General features: G+C 44.9%; 1 protein-coding gene across 3 annotated transcripts; it reads left to right on the top strand.

Moving 5' to 3' along the window:
- Positions 1 to 391: 391 nt before the first annotated feature.
- Positions 392 to 19,281, top strand: TACC3 (transforming acidic coiled-coil containing protein 3). Of its 3 annotated transcripts, none has more exons than XM_082223081.1 (16): positions 392 to 512; positions 3,297 to 3,459; positions 4,473 to 4,615; positions 5,707 to 6,633; positions 7,597 to 7,681; positions 9,289 to 9,427; positions 10,786 to 10,838; positions 11,817 to 11,929; positions 12,010 to 12,103; positions 12,450 to 12,620; positions 13,051 to 13,127; positions 14,527 to 14,570; positions 15,952 to 16,112; positions 18,073 to 18,179; positions 18,287 to 18,407; positions 19,016 to 19,281. In XM_082223081.1, the coding sequence occupies exons 2-16, from the start codon at positions 3,298 to 3,300 to the stop codon at positions 19,079 to 19,081; spliced, it is 2,463 nt and encodes an 820-aa protein (XP_082079207.1). In that variant the 5' UTR covers positions 392 to 512; position 3,297; the 3' UTR covers positions 19,082 to 19,281. The 3 variants fall into 3 exon arrangements, with proteins under 3 accessions (XP_082079207.1, XP_082079209.1, XP_082079208.1); XM_082223082.1 differs by lacking the exon at positions 392 to 512 and adding an exon at positions 621 to 734; XM_082223083.1 differs by lacking the exon at positions 5,707 to 6,633.
- Positions 19,282 to 19,878: the final 597 nt, after the last annotated feature.

A 19,878-nucleotide genomic window follows, 5' to 3' on the forward strand; every position in this document is an offset into this window, starting at 1 on the left:
TGTTATGTGCAAATGGCTTTAGATACCTATTAGGTCCATCAGTTCCCATATAGTATATTTCTAGTTACAGGCAGGCAGCCGTGTTGGTCTGCCCTAGTCGAAACAAAATAAAAAGGAAGAAATTTTGAAATTTTGTTTAGACATTTAGCATATGTTCAACACACAAAACAGCGGCGATTTGCTGTTGACAAAGGACAGCTGGACATATAAAGCACCTTATTCCCTGCACTTAGCTTAGGAAATTGCACGGCAGGCGGTTGTGCGCATGCGTTAATAATATTAGGCAAGCTCCGCCTACCCCGCCCACTGGGCTCGCTTTGCGTGCCTGCCGCCGCCGCCTCCTCTCTTGGTTGGCCGGCGGCAGGCCACGTGGCCTCTGACGCAACGCGGCGATGGGCTTTTTTTATTGGCGGAGGCGGGCCGACGCTGAAAATTTGAACGCGGCGGCGGCGGTTCCCTCAGTTGGTGAATAGGCGTCTCTCGGGTCGGCGAGTGCTTTGGAAGGGAGGCAGGTGAGCGGAGTCGGGCGGCGGTTTCTCCCTCAGGGAAGGCGGGGGAGGGGTGTTGGGGGGGGCGGAAAAAGCCCCCCTTCGGTCTCCTCCCCTCACGCTGGTTTTTGGGAGGAGGCTTCGGCCCCTGGTCCAGGCCCTCAGCGGAAAGAGGGAGGGCCGTGGGGAACGGGAAAGCGGCTGGAGGGGGTCGCGCCCCCCCCCCTTGCATACCTGTCTGCCTTGGTCCGTCTTGGGCTATTAGGCCTTAGCGTCGTCCCGTTTTTATTCCCTGCATTTTTTACCTCAATGTGGCTTACAGAGAAAAGGAAGGCACCTAAAAAGGCGGGGGGCAACATCTCTCTCTCTTTCTAACCAGTTAAACATTAATGCAGTGGTACCTCGGGTTACATACGCTTCAGGTTACATACGCTTCAGGTTACATACGCTTCAGGTTACAGACTCCGCTAACCCAGAAAAAGTACCTTGGGTTAAGAACTTCGCTTCAGGATGAGAACAGAAATCATGTTCCGGTGGTGCGGTGGCAGTGGGAGGCCCCATTAGCTAAAGTGGTGCTTCAGGTTAAGAACAGTTTCAGGTTAAGAACAGACCTCTAGAACGAATTAAGTACTTAACCCGAGGTACCACTGTTCTTCGTATATGCATGCGTATATGTGCATAAAATATACCGTACAGATAATTGCAATGAGAACGGCCATGCTATAGTAATGAGGATAATGATTTATCTCCCACCCAGTGCCGGATTTACATAGAAGCTAAACAGGCTATAGCTTAGGGCCCCACTCTCTTGCCCCCCCCAAAAGGGGGGGGGAAATGGATGTACATTTCCAAAATATAAGTTCAACAATTACTATGGTAAAATACATGTTTTGTTTAGATACCTATCAGCTCTATAAATTACTATATAGCATATATTCAGCACCAAAAACAATGACAATTGGTTGTTGACAAAGGACAGCTGGACATATAAAGGGCCCCATTACCTTCAGTAGCTTAGGGCCTCATCAAACCTAACTCTGGCCCTGACCCCACCCATTGGCTGGGTTTCCCCAGGCACTATAGGTGGCTCCCAATAGAATATTAAAAACTTGATAAATACATCAAACATTAAAAGCTTCCCTAAACAGGGCTGGCTTCAGATGTCTTCTAAAAGTCATATAGTTGTTTTATTTCCTTAACATCTGAAGGAAGGGCGTTCCACAGGGCTGGCGCCACTCCCCAGAAGGCCCTCTGCCTGGTTCCCTGTAACCTCACTTCTAGCAGTGAGGGAACCGCCAGAAGGCACTCTGAGCTGGACCTCAGTGTTCGGGCTGGATGGGGGTAGAGACGCTCCTTCAGGTATACTGGGCCGAGGCCATTTAGGGCTTTAAAGGTCAGCAGCAACACTTTGACTTGTGCTTGGTAATGTACTGGGAGCTGGTGCTCTATCATTAAAAGCAGTCTGTTCCCAAAAACCTGTTGGAACAAGGTGGTCTTCCCTTGGATATGCCGGCAGAAGGACAACAAGGAGGGAGCCAGTTTAGCTTCCCCTGGGATGGCGTTTGAAAGCCATGTGGAGGCTAAGTGCCCTTTCAAACCACCACTTTCTTTTTTGTTCTTGTACGCCCGTAGTGACTCCCTTGAAATGCTCCTGATCCAGGATCTAAGTTTCCTCTACTACAACTTGTAAGCCCAAAACACTGTACTGTAACTGGCTATTAGTTGGTTAACTTACTTTTTTTTTTACGGAGGGGGACGCCAGGATGTTCCTTTTTTGTTTGTTTGTTTGTTTGTTTGTTTATTCACTTGTAAGGGATATCTATACATGTCCTTGATTTTTTTAAGAAAACCCCTTCCACACCCACAGTCCCAGAACACCCTAAACTTACAGCCACAGCACAGTGAGAACATCCTACATTTGAAGAGATGCTTACCGTATTTTTCGCCCTATAAGACGCACTTTTTCCCCTCCAAAAATGAAGAGGAAATATGGGTGCGTCTTATGGGGCGAATGCAGGCTTTCGCTGAAGCCTGGAGAGCGAGAGCGGTAGGTGCGCACCGACCCCTCTCGCTCTCCAGGCTTCGCGGACCTCTCCTCAAGCAGCGGGAACGCTCCCGCTGCTTGGGGAGAGTTGCCGGCATCCCGAAGCCTGCGCGCGCTGACCTCAGCGCGTCCAGGCTTCGCGGATCTCTCCGCAAGCAGCGGGAACGTTCCCGCTGCTTGGGGAGAGTTGCAGGCATCCCGAAGCCTGCGCGCGCTGACCTCAGCGCGTCCAGGCTTCGCGGATCTCTCCTCAAGCAGTGGGAACCACTGCTGGGCTCCCACGGCTTGCAGAGAGCTGCCTGTTTGGGGGCTGGGGTCGGGGGAAGCTCGGGCTGCCCCAGCCCCGCGCCTGGGGGGGAAATAATTTTTTCCCTTTATTTCCCCCCCAAAAAACTAGGTGCGTCTTATGGGACGGTGCGTCCTATAGGGCGAAAGATACGGTAATCTTGTTTTTGCAGTATTGCTTTTGGCAGCACAGCTTACACTTCATTGTGGCTTAGAATAGTGTTAATGGTAACCTGAGTGACACTGAATTTTGTTTACAAGAGCTCTACACTTTAGAGAACGGGTGAGAAACTGGATTTCTGAGTACTTTCAGGACTACAACTCCCATCATCTCTGTCCATAGGAGTTGAGTCCAATAACTTGGAGAGCCACAGGGTTTGACATTGAGACCACAGGTTTCCTCCTAGAAGTATCCAGTTGCATTAAAACAACATTGTCAGCCTAGCTATGGTTGTTAACACCTTTGCTTTCATTTCTAGAATGAGTCTGCATACCTTAAGTGGAGATAACGGTAGCAACGACATAGCTGCTGAAAGCTGTGCCATACTTTTCACATCTCCAGAAGTCGTAGGCAGACCTTCTATTCTTCGCCCATCACAGAAAGAAAATGTGCCACCAAAGGGGATGGTGAAGCCTATGAAGGTATGTCTGCTGTTACTGTGCAGCATAATTTTCTGTGTTAAAGGCCTGGTTCAACGGGGTTTTTTGGTGACAAATACCGTATTTTCTGCTCTATTGGACGCAGTTTTTCCCCTCCAAAAATTGAGGGGAAATGTGTGTGCGTCCTATGGAGCGAATGCAGGCTTGTGCCATAGCTGCGCGCAACCCCTCCGGCAGGGAGAGGCTGCACGGGGCTATGGCTTCTTTAGCCCCACACAGCCTCTCCCGGGAGGGAGAGGCTGCACTGGGCTAAAGGGGAAGCCCAAACAGCGAGCGGGATCCATCTGGCTCGCTGCCTTGGCTTGTGCCGTAGCTGCGCACAAACCCTCCGGCAGGGAGAGGTTGTGCGCAGCCTGTACGCTGCTCTTTGGGGCTGGGGGGGGGGAGGACTTTTTTTCTTGATTCCCCCCCCCCTAAAAACTGGGTGCGCCCTATGGTCCGGTGCGCCCTATGGTGCGAAAAATACGGTACTTGTTTCACCAAGTGCACTGACAACAGCGAGCTGACTCTTCAAGGGTCATGGACCAGCAGCAAGTGTAATGTATACACTGGCAATGGTCTTCATTGTAGGTATGTGTAACATGGAACCATGGAGATGCATTACATGGCCCAAGCGTTTGATATTCAGGTCTCACTTTATTATGGGATAACTATAGCGGACAGACTTTGTAACTCATACGCAGAATTTCCCCAATTGTTACCACCATGCCTGTTGGGCGGTTGTGTTCCTTTATAGTGATGGGAATGTGAGGGAGGACTTATTATAGAACTCCTTTGAAATGTACCCATCACTGTAAAGGAACACAGGATCTCTGTTGCTTAGTACTTGTATTAGTACTAGCTCTGTTTAGTTTTTAATACTTCTAGTGGCTTAATAATATTAGTGGAAAGGAAGGGTATCAATGCCCATGGATGTGCATGCATGTGTTCTCTCAGGGGTTTTTTTGTGTGCGTGCGCGCTTGCTCAAGTGATCTGTGTGACTTTCTCTTCCAAGGTAACTTTTCATACTCCTATGCGGGATTCTCAGACTCACAGAATCCTAAGTCCAGATAAAAGGAAGATTCCTGAAACACCTGTTATAGGAGGTGACTGCACAGACATCCCAGAGGATTTTGTCTTGGCTGCATCCAGTGCTGTGTGAGTAAATCAGATCCTCTTGATGTATTTTTAAAAAATTAAAACTAGAAAAGGTTGTATGATGGCCCCTGTTCTCTAGAATACTCTCTTGCAGCTGTCTTTTCTGATTCATTGAGAGAGGTGACTGACTTTTTCTTCCTAGAAGCTGACAATTGAGATTTTACGGGTCCTTCAAAGCTAAGAGCAGCAGCATTGACTTAAGTGCTAGAACAGATTGTTGCACCAGCCCATGATTTCTGAAGGAGTCAGATGGTGACATTTTGGGGCATTAGAAATATTGAGTGGATATGTGAAGAGTGGCCTAAGTCTGCAGAAGTCATTCTCCAGGGTGTCATCTACAAGGTGGCAGTGAGTAGTGTCTTGTCCCACACTTAATTTAGGTGCAAGATACTGTTGATGGTGTAAACCTATGCCTATAATAGCCCAAACAAAATTGCCCACCACAAGTCATATACCTACACAACCCAGGATGTGTAGACTTTTTGTAAGCTACTGACAAGTGCATGGTTCCACACCAATAATTGCCAAAATATGTACAAACTGACTCCTGAGTGCGTGATTCAGAGTGTTTTGGGCGTGCACACCTCCATTCCTTATTTAGAGATAGTTTGTCTAATTTTGGCTTGGGCTCATACTTGGCAGTGTATTGTGCCCAGAGAATGCATTGAGGCACTTACCTGTAAATCTGGGTGCAGCATTTGGGGCAGCACAAAGCCTTCTTTTAGGGTGCACATACAGTGTCTTGCAACCAAATGAAGCATTGGGCAGGTCACTACTTAATGCCTTCTCATAGAAGACTCTCTCCTGTAGGTGTGGATATAGCATTTGAGGTGGCCAAAAGCTTGTTTTGGGGTATACATTTCCAGTTCCACATTGAATACAATGTAGAAGAAAAACACTGAAAAACCTAAGTTTGACATAAATTTTCCAGTTTTGTGCCAAACAGAAGTGGATAGTAAATGCCCTGTTCGTAAGCATTGGGCTGCACCTAACAAAAGCCTCTTTTCCTGTGTGCCAAATGCGGCTCTTTTATTTTAATTATTCTTCAAAGGCCGTATTAACTAGCTAGTGATGGGTCTACCTTTCAACAGGAGTCAACAAACAGTTACCCTAGATGCTGATATTGCAAGTGAGAAGATAGAGGTGGAAGGAAAGGTAAATCCTGATTCTTCAGATGATGTAATGTCAGCAAAAAGCAAAGGAGCAAATATCCCTGACTTGCCTACTGACGACTTTGTGAAAATATCGTCTTTGGCACTGTTTGCTGCAGCTGAGAAACAGGATGGCGGTTCTCTTGATGCAGTTTGCCTGCCTCAGACTGCTACAGAGAACAATCCATCTGATGAGGAAACAGGTTGCAAAACCCCATCGGCAAACAATGATGTGACAAAGCAATTTCTAAGCTCTGATTTGGCAACAGTTTCTAACGGAGTCTGCAAAACTCAGCCGTCGTCAACATCCCACATACAAAATTCTCCCTCGCAACACGTGCAAGGATCCTGTAGCTCTGAGAATGTCAGCTGCGGTGAAATAAAACCTTTTCAGACTGAGGAATCAGAGTGGCAACATTCCACAGCAGTGAACAGCATCTTGCCGGAGTGTGAGGGGGAGGTTCACGTAACAAAACCTGAGTTCATAAAACTGGAACCAGATATGCTTGAAAAGGCAACTAATAAGGTATCTCCAAGGAAACCAGGCAAGGGTGCTGAAATGAAGGTTCCTTCTGGGAAACCAGCTTCAACTCACAAAGTGCTGGAGGAAGCTGAAGAGAGAACCAACACTGCAACAAAGAGTTCTGACCACAAAGCATCTTATAGCCTGGACTGCAATAAATTTGATGATCCTGACTTCAATCCATTAGGAGGTGTTTCAAAAATGCAAAATTCCCTTGAGTGTCCTATGCCCAGAACTAAAACAACAGATACCCAGGAGGATAGTATTTTGCTCAAAATACTTCAAGCACAGTTGCACAATCAACCGGATGACTTTGGAGCTGCAGAACTATTAAGTGAGAAATTGTAAGTATTTTAACACTAAATCTGGAGCAGTCCTGGGCTTGGGAAATGAAGTAGTACAAATTAAAAAAGCTTGCAACTTTATATCAATCCCAAAAACTAGCAAGTTAGAGAACCCAAGACAGGTAGGGGAAGAAAACAGCATATATTGGAACTATTCAGGCTTCTCTTATCATTTCATGCTACTCAGTTCTGTGTAGTAGAACTAGCTATAAACTGTTTAATAACATGCTTAAGGAAGACAGTGTTCATAAACAGTCTTGTTCTTCTCCAAGGACCTTAAGGTGGTGTGGTTAACATGTCACCCCCACAACTCTGTGATGTATGTTAGACTGAGAGGCAGTGGCTGCCCCAAGGTCACCCAGTGTGCTTCAAGGCCAAGTGGGGATTTGAACCCTGGTGTTCCAGGTCTAAGTCTGACACTAGCGATTATCCCGCACATCAAAAGACAGGTTCTTGCTAAAAATTGTGGTATTTTAAATATCGTACTATTGCACTATGGGCGTTGCGTTCTGTGGGTGGCATGTGTATGTATAAAACTTCTATACTGTAACTACCCCCTTGGAAGTGCCCCCATGACCATCCTTACCTTTCAAGGAAGGCAGAGAGCTTTTAAAATCTCCATCTTGCTTACTGGGCTCTGGGATGCTCCCATGTGATTTGCAGGACCATTCGAGCTCCTGCAAGAGCATCCCAGAACCCAGTGAGCAAGGCGGAGAGCTTAAAAGCTCTTTCAGTGATGGGGAAAACCCAGGGCACAAGAGGAGCTTTTATGTGATTGATTTGTCGGATTGGGGTGCAAATAACCTGACTGCCTTTCTGCCATTCAAGATTGAAATTGTGCAAGTTATACTGTTTGTGCACAAAATTGAATTATAAAGTTATGGAAGGTAATTTATAAAGCACGTTGAACCAGGCTTTGTTAGCTGTCAGGTTCTATAACATATGCTGTCTTGTTCCCTATAGGAAAGAGAGTGATGAGCAGATTATAGCTGAAGATCAAGCTGTGGCTGAAGCAGAAACTCCAGCTGAACAGTCAGTGGATTTGATGGTATGATATGGCCCTGTGTACATTGTTATACTCAAAGCTGTGCATACTTGCCAAAATGGAAAACAAAACTGCACAAGCATTCAGTTTTAAAGCTGAATTCTGTCACCTGTATAGGCAAGTTTTGCATATGCTTGTAGTGGTTTTGAATCACCCCTGCTTGTCATGGTGAGTGAGAGGCACTATGCAGAGGAGGAAAGCCTATCTCAGTCTTGGTCGTTTGAAGTAAACACAAACATACTTCTGAGATTTCAACAGATGTACTACTTGGCCAATTTATTTTATTTAACAGATGTAAATACCACTTGATTGTAGTAAAACCTCTTAAGTGGTTTTAAAATAAACTTGGAGGTCCATGAAGCCTTAATGGCTAGAAATCCTGCCCTCTTTCTGGAAAGTTAAGATGCTCAGGATTCTGCACAGAATACCACATTCTGTACTTTTGGAATGATAAATGGTTCCTCTGTTCTTAACGGAGTATTGCATTTCCAAACAACAACAAAATCCCACCCTCTCCACTTCCCTCATTCAGATTCCAAAAGTAAAATTATTTGCTCAGGGAGGCATTAAAGTTATGTTAGTTTTGTGCATTCTGTATGACTTCATGGAAAACGGAGCTTTGGCTACGTCTAACAATGCTGTCTACTTGGAAGTATGTTCCATTGCTTCCAGTGGGTCTAATTCCCAGGTAAATTGGTATAGAGTTGTAGTCACAGTCAGCAACAAAGTACTTTTAAGGCTCTCCTAGGCAAATATTTGCCTTGCAAAATAGAATAATCCTGCTGCTACTGAGGTCTGTAGGTCATTTGTCTCATTTGATGCAGTGATATAATAGTGGTCACCATACTGCTATAGTAAAGTTTTTATTAATATTAGTTCATTCACCTTTTATAAGGTGAATGAACTAATATTACCTTGTGGTATTTGAATAATAAATCCACAATCTTAAAGACCTTGTAATCAAGTTCCAGAATTCAAGGGAAAGCAATAATATTGCTAATATAACAACCTTGGGGAAGAAAAACACTTTTTAATGTAACACTACTTACATACAAAGGGACGCGGGTGGCGCTGTGGGTAAAAGCCTCAGCGCCTAGGGCTTGCCGATCGAAAGGTCGGCGGTTTGAATCCCCGCGGCGGGGTGCGCTCCCGCTGCTCGGTCCCAGCGCCTGCCAACCTAGCAGTTCGAAAGCACCCCCGGGTGCAAGTAGATAAATAGGTACCGCTTACCAGCGGGAAGGTAAACGGCGTTCCGTGTGCTGCGCTGGCTCGCCAGATGCAGCTTTGTCACGCTGGCCACGTGACCCGGAAGTGTCTCCGGACAGCGCTGGCCCCCGGCCTCTTGAGTGAGATGGGCGCACAAACCCCAGAGTCTGTCAAGACTGGCCCGTTCGGGCAGGGGTACCTTTACCTTTACCTTTTTACTTACATACAAAAAAGCAGCCGTCTGCAATGGCAAAATGACTTTTTAAAATGTGTTTATTGATTTTTGAGAACTTGGTCCTCTGCCCCAAGCTACTCAGTAAAGTGAAGAGGAGCAGTTACCCTACTGTGCGATTTATTTCATCTCTCCACTTTAAGGAATCTTTTCATTAAACTTTGCTTCTTAGGGTAACTTGTCTTTAAATGGAGAGTTGCCTGGAGATGGCTTTTTGCTCCAGCCTTCTTGCGAAAGGCCTGCAACAGTAATGCATGAAAACAACCAGGTTGCAGATACAGAAAACGAAGAGTTCCGATCACCCTCAGAAGGTAAGAGTAGTTGGAACTATGGACCTTTTAGGCCCTTCTAATTATTGTGCAATTTTATTTTTTTTCTAGTTATACCTAATTTTGTTTCCCATGCTTGGGCAAATACATAGAGCACAAACAAACTGACATCATAAGTACAAATTACCAGATTTATTATAAAGATTTTGAGTGTCACCTAGCCCAACCCACTGCAATGCAGGAATCTCAGCTAGATGACAGGTGGCCACTCAGCCTCTTCTTAAAAACCTCAAAGGAAGGGGAGCCCACCATCTTCCACTGTTGAACAGCTTTTACCTGATGTTCAGTAGGAATCTCCTTATAATCCATTGGCTTGCATCCTAACTTCTGGAGCAGGAGAAAACAAGCTTGCTCCATCTTCCATGTGACAGCCCTTTAGATACAGTGGTGCCCCGCAAGACGGAAAACTCGCTAGACGAAAGAGTTTTCTGTTTTGGAGGTGCTTCGCAAAACGAATCTCCTATGGGCTTGCTTCGCAAGACGAAAATGTCTTGCGAGTTCCTGCGGGTTTTTTTTCCTTCCCCCCCCCCCCTTTTTCTAAGCCGCTAAGCCCCTTATCTGATAAGCCGCTAATCCGTCAATGGGCTTGCTTCGCAAGACGAAAAAACCACTAGACGAAGAGACTCACAGAACGGATTCTTTTCGTCTTGCGAGGCACCACTGTATTTGAATATGGCTATCATATCTTCTCCTATGAGGACCGCTTTGTAGGCGTTTGTCTTAAGGATCCGCACCCCAAAAAATCAGTGTGCAAATATTTGTCAATAAAGCACTATTGTGGCTATCTCTTCATGTGCTACCCTGATTGGAGGACAGACTACTGCCATTCTCAGAGTTCTGCAAAGCACTTGCAGCACGCCTAGTATAGCTTTTTATTCATTTATATATAGCTTAATTCTAAAAATAATAAACTTCTAAAGAGTTTACCAATATGTGCTTCTAGCTTTCACTGAAGTTCCAGGCACAGCCATGGATCCCGTAAAGTGAGGGGTTGGGAACCTGTAGCCTGCCAGATGCTGACAACTGACCACAGGCTCCCCATCCCTCATCTAGCCACATGTGACTCCAAAAGTGTTCAGAATAATGTTAGATCTGAACCTTTGACGAATTATCTGTTCCTTCATGATTAAATCATAAGTTAAATTAATTAAAATGAAAAGTATAAAGAGCTGAACTGTGCCTAGTAACTCCCACAAGGTGCATTGGCTACTAAAAAATGAAGGGAGGTGGTCTTGCACTTCTCATCTCCAGAAAGGACTATCTTATCTTTGCCCATGCTATTTCTAGTTTTAATAACATAAAAACCATTGCTTTCTGCATTTATTAACACATTTGCTTAGTTCTAGGACTCAATATTGAAGTGGACTATCTGGAACAATTTGGAAGGGCCTCGGTAAGTAACCATTATGTGAACTGATATTAAGATTTTTACAGCATTGAGCTTACTATACTAGAACAGTCTATAAAAGAGAGTTAAAGGTATTTCAAGCAGAGGAGACTTTGGCTGGAGTAGATACTCCTAATGATCTGAAGGCAATTGCTGAGGAGAGCTCTAAACGTCTACCTGCCAATATAAACTCAGTGTTGTGTATATTTTCTCATTTACACAAGAGCTAAACTTGCTCTGTGGCAAGAGCTAAACTTGCTCTGTCTCCATTCTCTTCCAGTTAAACTACCGCATTTTTCGCCCTATAGGACGCACTTTTCCCCCTCCAAAAATGAAGGGGAAATGTGTGTGCGTCCTATGGGGCGAATGCAGGCTTTCATTGAAGCCTGGAGAGTGAAAGGGGTTGGTGCGCACCGACCCCTCTCGCTCTTCAGGCTTCAGGAAGCTATCCGCAAGCCGTGGGAGCCTGGCGTGAAGTCGTGCAGCTCTCCTACGGCTTGCGGAGAGCTGCCTGAAGCCTGGGGCACGCTGAGTTCAGTGCGCCCCAGGCTTTGAGCTTCGCGCAGCTCTCCGCAAGCCGTGGGAGAGCTGTGCGACTTCGGGTAGATATCCGCAAGCCTGGGGAGACCGGCGCGACTTCCCTCCGGGCTCCCTAGGCTTGCAGATAGCAGCCTGTTCTGGGGTCGGGGGAAACTCGGGCTTCCCACGCCTTGGGGGGAAATTTTGTTTGTTTGTTTGTTTGTTTTCCCCCCAAAAAAACTAGGTGCACCCTATGGGGCGAAAAATACGGTATATGCTGCTTAAATCACAAAACAGATATAGAAGAATCTACTTTTATTAGGTTGTTTTAGAGTTGTATCAAAACTTCCTTGGTTGTGAGATGCTCTTTAATACAACTTGGAAGATCTGTACCCCAAACAATCACATCTTTGGCTGACTGACTTGTGCCTGTACGTCGCTTACTTACAAATTCCTTCCCTATAGTTTAAAGAATCTGTCTTGAGGAAGCAATCTCTGTACTTGAAATTTGATCCACTGCTCAGTGAAAGCCCTAAGAAAAGCGCTCCTGGTGCTAATGAACATGCAGTTCGAAATGAGTAAGCATTCAATTTTTAGTGCTCTTCAATTTTGAAGCCTATTTAGGATTGTTTCAGTATTTTTTCTTATTTTAAATTAGACCATCTAGAGAAATGGCAGTCAATGAAATAAAAACATCTAAACCTGAAGAAAAGGCATTGGGACTAGACCTTCTAGGAGCTTCAACAAATCTGGTGAGTGCCATCTAAATATCTCCAGTAGTTTGCAGAAACAGGTGGTTTGTAATTTTTTAAAAAAAGATCAGCACATTGGCTCAGTTCAGAAATAGTATGAAATCATGGTTTCCTGTTTTGTGAATGAGCCATGGTGAACCTCAGGCTTGCATGCTGGAAGAGGTCAGAAGCATTACATTTTAAACTCAAATGAACCAACTACTGTTTTTTAAAACATTTAACAGTTTAGACATCAAGGGAACTATGGTTTGTCTGATTCAGCTTGATACATCTTAGAGTATCTGTTAGCACAAAAATGCATTATAAAAGTATCACATGCAAATGTGTTTTTAAATTCTTGTCACAGGCCAGAGGTTCTCCAGATATTCCAACCACTAAGGATATTTCATTTTTGCCTTCTGCGCTGCCTACTGAGGCTATTGTGGAAGTGTTGAAATACACTCAGCAAGACATGGATACAGCTATCGAAAGGGTTAAACTTGAGAAGGACGTGGTTATCAAAAAGCTTACTTCCGAGGTGAGAACATGGGAAGGAATATTTTGAGTTGATACTATTTAGAAAAATACTGTTTAGAATGGCTTTTGATTTCCTGCTGACCGGTAACATTTGCCCACTTTGCAAGACTTTTCTGCGGATTTTCTTTACCAATGGGAGTTTTCAAACTGATCTTTGGAACACTAATCAAATTAGTTCCATCTAATGCTCCTGATCAATATAAACCACCAGTGTCATTTATTTTTGCTTTTTTCCTTGGGTGATTATAAATAAATGGCTTCCTCAAATGCCCATACAAGAGAGTAAGCTTGCTTATCAAATGCTACAGTTGTCCTTAAGGTAGAATGAGGTCTAGCCAAGGACTTTTCTGGATGTTGCTTTGATTCTAGCCCAGATCTAAAGTGACATCCATTACTGTTACGCTCTCATTTTGGGGACCTTGTGGTTTCAGGTACAAGAAAAGGAGATGGAAGCTTTGGAATGGGAAAGGAAGCATCACAAGATCTATTTGGAAAATAAAGAAATGGGGTAGGTGTACAACTGGGATACAGAAGTCTGTTCTACGGTTGCTTTCTCACAAGACTTAAATACCACCAAATATATAGATCCATTTCAACTGGTATCTGACTCTGCTTTGGAACTGAAGCTTCCTCTTCCTTCCTGGTAGGCAACAAGTGCTGGTTCCTTGGGCAGTGCCTGATACCTGTTGGACTGACTGGGATGATTGTTCTGCCCGAGGTGTCTCTGTCGTTGCTGCCTCCTCACCTTTGTCGTGGCTGCTATTCCTCCTAACTTCCTTCACCTCAGCTGTTGAACTGCTTTGCTTGATGCAGCAAAAGTGCCAGCCATGCCTCAGGCTCCCTCGGAGCCTCACTCTGAGAAATGGCTGGGGCCCTTCCTTGGAGCAAGGCACTCTGGGCAACGTGGCCTAGGAGGGGTCCTATGCATAGCTGTCAACTTACAGATTTGAAAATAAGGGACCAGCAGCCAAAATAACAGATTTTGCTATTGTAAAGAGTTACATACATTGGTAGGATTGACAGGTGCTATCAATCTGGCATGGGGCGGTTGTGGCACCGCCATTCTGCATTGTTTTTAATACTTGATTGGGAGCTGCCCAGAGTGGCTGGGGAAACTCAGCCAGATGGGTGGGGTATAAATAATATATTATTATTATTATTACCACCCTTCCCCATCCCCTCCTCCCTCAGGCCGTCTCCTCAGCTGCCACCACCGCTGCCGCCTCCGGCCTCGCGGGCAGCGTGGGCGAGAGTCTCTCCCTCCCCTCTGTCTCGGGCGGGAAGGGCCGATGGAATTCCTCGCACCAGGATGACTGCGCCAGCGCGCTCTCTCACAGCGGAGGATCCCAAGCCGCTGCTTCCCTCCTGAGCCGTGCGAGCATGAAACCCGGGAAATTTAAGGGACAGCAGCGGGACACGGCGCTGGGATAAGGGAGTTTCCCGCCAAATAAGGGACGGTTGACAGCTATGGTCCCGTGCTGCTGAAGCTTTGCTAATTATTAAAGTAATTTTGAGTCAGGGCATTGGTCCATCTTGCCCAGGATCCTCTGCCCTGACAGGCAGCTGCTTTCCAGGGTTTCAGGTGGGCCATGTTTCATTATTGCCAAGTGAAATACCTGTTTTGGTCTAGATCCTCCATGAGTTGCCTAACTTTATTAGGACCATTTTTGTTAGGAGGGGCAAATTATTTTTATTTGCGGCTTATCTCAAAAGGAGAGGGAACTGTCACCACTACAGTGGAGATTAAAAAAATGTAAGTAAAAACAGCAACAGATAAATAGGAAGAGTCACCCTGTGCAAGATGACCTTTCTTCAAGTAGAAGAGCATTCATGGGAAGCTTAGTGTTCTGGGTCATTAGTGATCTTTCTTGCTATACATATTAAAATAAGCTCTTTCTCTTTTTTAGAACAATTGTTGCGGAGTTTGAAGTTACCGTAGCACAAGTGATGGGTAAGTACAAATTACAAAAGCATGAAGACGGGGGCGGGAGTGCTTTGTACTGAATCATACCGCTGTTATATCTGGCCAGAACTATATGCTGACTACCAGCAGCTTTCAAAGGCTCCCAGCCAGATGTCAGGAGTTGCTGTTGCTTGTTTGTTTGTTTGGAGGCCTGGTACAACCGAGGGATTCAACTTTCGAAACTTTGTGTGCAAAGCTTGTGCTCTACCATTGTGTATTCCTGCTCCAAAGATGTGTTTGAGAGTCTCCCGCTCCATTCTTGCCAAACTTTTCAAAGACTAGGAAAGCACATGAATTGAGAATCACAGAAGTATGGGACAGCAGCAGAGATTCGAGACTACTTGATATTGGCTTAGCCCAGTCTTTCTCAAACATGGTCCCCCAGATGTACAGCTTCCATCATCCCTAGCTATCAAGACCAGTCAGGGATGAAGGAAGTTGTAGTCCAACAACATCGGGGGGGGCATGTTTGAGAGAGGCTGGCTTAGCCCATCAACTTAATTTGGAAGAAATTGACTGTCGGTCTTTGGTATACTCTCTCTCTATATATATATTTTTAAAAAACCAAAGTGTTGTTTCCAAGACAAATACATAAATAAAATATAGTATGCAATCATCCACATGACATCAAAAACAAACTAGGAAAAAAATTTGTTAGAGATTAAGCCTCACATCCACAGGGAATAGTTGAATCTAAGTGTTGAGATGATTGCTCCATAGTGGCTGCTTCTATTAATGAACTTGGACAGGGTGGGGAATCTGACCCTCCAGATGTTGCTTCCATTAGCCCTAGCCAGCATGGCAAATGGTCAGGGATAATGGGGATTGGAGTCCAGGAACATGTGGTTCTCCCACTCTTCTAAGCCTAGGGACAGTATTAATTTGTATATTTCATTATTATAGGCTAATTGTCCTCTTAAGACACTGAAAACTAGTGAGGCCTAGCTGCTGACAGAAGCCAGTTTTATATGCATTATTGGAATATGAACTTAAGAGGAAGCTGTTGAAACAATGCAGGGTTTCTGAAACTTGGGTCTCCAGCTATTTTTGGACTACAATTCCCATCACTCCTTATCATTGGTCTTGCTAGCTCAGGATGATGGGAGTTGTAGTTCAAAAAGGAGCTGGAGACCTGAGTTTCAGAAACCCTGTTCTATTTTGTTGCACATTGTGTCCTAAATTCTGCACCATGGAATCTATATCTGACATTTCTGAATATCTGCAGACTTTCTTGAGGTTTCTTGAAAACTGCCTCTCCTAAGACATGGGGGTAATGGGGCGCTTCTGCACAAAGATCTCTGGACTGTTGTCTGTTTTGGATCCTAGAGAGCAAGCAGTGCATTTCATTTGTATCTATCTGTTTCTCTAGAGAATTCCCAGAAAGAAAAGGAGCTTGCCCAGAAAGAACTGCAAAAAGTACTAGATGAAAAACGGCAGATTAGCTCTGATCTGAATTCGGTGGAAAAATCATTGTCTGAGCTCTTCAAACGATTTGAAAAGCAGAAGGAGGCAATAGAAGGATATCAGAAAGTGAGCATTTCTAACTCTGCCAGCCACTTATGTTTCTTGTTTCTTTAAACACGGGTCTCCCACTGTGGCGTTCGTACAGAGCCCCCGGTCATTTCGTGGACTATTGGCCTGTACACCACTGCTTTATTCTTCCGCTGCCACCAACCAGGTTTCTTCTGGTGAAATACTGAGTCTCAGTCAGGTTGTAAAGTCAACAACGAAGATTAAAGTTTATTGAAGAACAAACAAGTTTTAAATATGTTCAGAACGGTTTCTCAAATGCGTGCCCTTAACTAGATGTGGCACTATCTCACTGTCCCACTCTTCTCTCTCAGTTCTATCCCTGTCTCTCACTCCATCTGTCACAACCGCTATGTTCGACTCACTGACTCCTATCTCCCAATGGTAAAACTCCTGGGCTGAGCCTCAAAACCAGGTAGGCTCTGCCTCTGAGCTTTCTCATTGGTCAATCTACATTAACCATTTCCATCCCCCTGTACAAACATAATCACAAGGAGTGGGTAAACGCCGCACCCACCTTTGCAACTCTTAAGCCTGCAAAGCCAATGTGTATCCCTGATTACACATTACATTTCAACACGTATGTAACAACTATAACTGTGGAAGCATGCTATTTTGAGATCCTGTTATGAAGACTGCACTGTATTTTAATTACCGGGGGGGGGGGGGGACTTGGCAAGCGTGACATCTTTGGTTGAAAATAAATTCATTTACTACTACGAACAGCAAAATAATTGCAGAGTCAAATGTAAAGCAGCAGTCTCCCACCTTTTTGGACCAGGGCTGGATGGGGGCGATAGCATAAGAAAACTGGAGATACAGTGGTTCCGGAGGTCCGTTCTTAACCTGAAACTGTTCTTAACCTGAAGCACCACTTTAGCTAATAGGGCCTCCTGCTGCCGCCACACCACCGGAGCACGATTTCTATTCTCATCCTGAAGCAAAGTTCTTAACCTGAAGCACTATTTCTGGGTTAGCGGAGTCTGTAACCTGAAGCACATGTAACCCGAGGTACCACTGTACTGTAGTCATCGCTGCTTTCCCAATCCCAGGCAACCTCATGTTTGACATGGGAAGTTGCTTATGTCCTGCTGGTCGTAATTGTGGGGATCATACAAAATCAATCAATCTCTCTTTTCTCTCTCTCTCTCTCTCTCACTCTCTCTTTCTCACACACACACACACACACACACACACACACACACTTGCTGTCTAATACAGAGCATTTCTCAGTACCAGGAAAAATAGACAAGGTGGTCACTATTGTTTAGTTAGTTAGTTTACTGCTCTTCATCCATAGATTTTTCTTACACCAATACAGAAAAAGCTTCACCTGCATTTCTCCCTCTCTTGTGCAGATGATGCGTACGGACCACACAGCAACCTCCCCCACACAACACAACTCCCCCTCTCCGCCCATGTGCATTTCCCTTAATCACACACAGAGCATATTTTAGCAAAACCCTCTGGATGAAGAGCTGCTATTCTACCCCCACCCCCACCCCCCCATACAACCCCTCCCAAACTATTCTTAAAAACAAACCAGAAAAACACACAAGGACACCCGCAGGTGCTACATTGCCAATCCCAAGGACCATACATCAGTAATGCTAGATGAGCTTCATTGGTGCCAAATGTAGTATTTGCTGAGATGTTGGTTCTGTACAGGAAACTAAAACGATATGGAAGGTTCTCTGTTATCCCAAATGTCTTAAAGTGTTATTACTTGATATAGCACAGGGGGGCACACATGCAGTCAACCTGTTTTCTGAATACAACTGTATAGCTTTCTATATTACAATGCACTTGTAGAGGTTTTAACAGAATTTTGCTGAATGTGTAATTTGTGGTGTCGGTGTAGATTCTACTTTTTGACAGATCAAGATTTGGGCTTGCCCTCACAATTAGTTTTAAGAGGTCCTCTCTCATCTGAAATGGCCTGGGGTTTTTCTTCTTCTAGAATGAAGAGGCTTTGAAAAAATGTGTTGAGGATTACAATACAAGACTTAAGAAGGAGGAACAGAAATATCAAGCATTGAAGGCCCACGCAGAAGAAAAGCTATGCCGGTGAGTAATGAGGTGTTGGGATCTGGCCGTCCTTCAGATTGCAGTGCATTTAAGTAACGCGCCCGTGTTGTCTAAGAAGCTAATATGCCTGAATGCCTTTTTGACAGGGCAAATGAAGAGATTGCCCAAGTACGAAGCAAAGCCAAAGCCGAAGAGGCAGCGCTGCAAGCCAGTTTGCGCAAAGAACAGATGAGAGCCCAATCGCTAGAGAGCAGCCTTGAGCAAAAGGTCAGTCTTAAATTCTCATTGGAGCTTGGGACTGTTAGTGGTGGTTCAAGCAGAGGAGTGGAGGGGCCGCCTTCCAAAGGCTTTGCCGCTTGCAAATTAAATCCATACCTGCAAAACACATCTGAAATCTGTATTATATGAAAATCTGCTGGACCCAAATTGCATGTCATCCAGGCGACTCGTTAGCTCCAGCTGAGATCCCTGAAATGAAACAAGAATGCTGTGATTTGTGTACTCCAGACACAAGCACCTCTCAGGCTTCTCCTTCAGCTTTCATTTTGCTACTTAAAAATGAGGCCCACTGTGCAAACTACAGTGGTACCTCGGATTGCATACACTTCAGGTTACAGACTCCGCTAACCCAGAAATGGTGCTTCAGGATAAGAACAGAAATTGTGCTCCGGCGGCATGGCAGCAGCAGGAGGCCCCATTAGCTAAAGTGGTGCTTCAGGTTAGGAACAGTTTCAGGTTAAGTACGGACCTCCGGAACGAATTAAGTACTTAACCCGAGGTACCACTATATTCTAATCTGTAAAAATATGGGTGACTTTTCTGAATATTTGTGCAACTCCTACAGTCTCTGAATATGTCTCCTTCTCTTTTCACAGACAAAGGAAAACAACGAACTCACAAAAATCTGTGAAGACTTGATTTCTAGGATGGTGGAAAAATGAGCGAAATTGTTGCGTAACACAATTCCTGTTTTATTTCTAATTTCACAAGTCTGTGCTTTGAATAGTTTAATTACAAAAAATAACTACTAACCTACTTGCACTGATTTGTCTATTAATGTTGGTTTTTATGAGATACAAAAAACGACTGAATGCCCATGCCTGTATTTTTGTATGTAAATAAAGCTTTTTGTGCACTTTGAGGTTTTGGTTTGGTTTTTAACTCTCCTGTAAGTCATCAAATGACAAGTGCCCTGCAGATTGCTTTCCTCTTACTCAGACTACAATTTGTTTCTCTTACTACCTGGTAGATCTAGACAGCCTTGAGTCTCCAAAGGTGTTGCTTCCCGTGTGAAAGGAAATTGCAATATTCCCCCCCCCATGGAAAACTAAATGAGCACCCTCTTGTTGACACCACTTGCTGACTGGAGAATAGCAGTGGCTCTGAGTGATTTGTGAAAGCAGAGTGTGTTGAAGGGCCATTCTGCAGTGTGTTTCTCTTGTACAACCCTGTGGAAATAATATGGGCTGGGAATTCTTTCAGAACTAACCTTATATACCGTATTTTTTGCTCCATAGGATGCATCTTGTTTTAGAGGGGGGGGAGAACAAGAAAAAAAAAATTCTCCCCCTCTGCCCAGCGCCCCTTCAGCGAAGCGGCAGGAGGCACTGCGCAGAGAGGAGAGAATCCCCCCCCTTGTTTTCCCCCTCTAAAACGAGGTGCGTTCAGGCGGCTACCTTGGAAGCCTGGAGAGAGGGAGGGGGGTCGGTGCGCACCGACCCCTCTCGCTCTTCAGGTT

This window comes from Podarcis vaucheri, assembly GCF_965113315.1.
Source record: "Podarcis vaucheri genome assembly, chromosome: 5".
NCBI lineage: Eukaryota > Metazoa > Chordata > Lepidosauria > Squamata > Lacertidae > Podarcis > Podarcis vaucheri.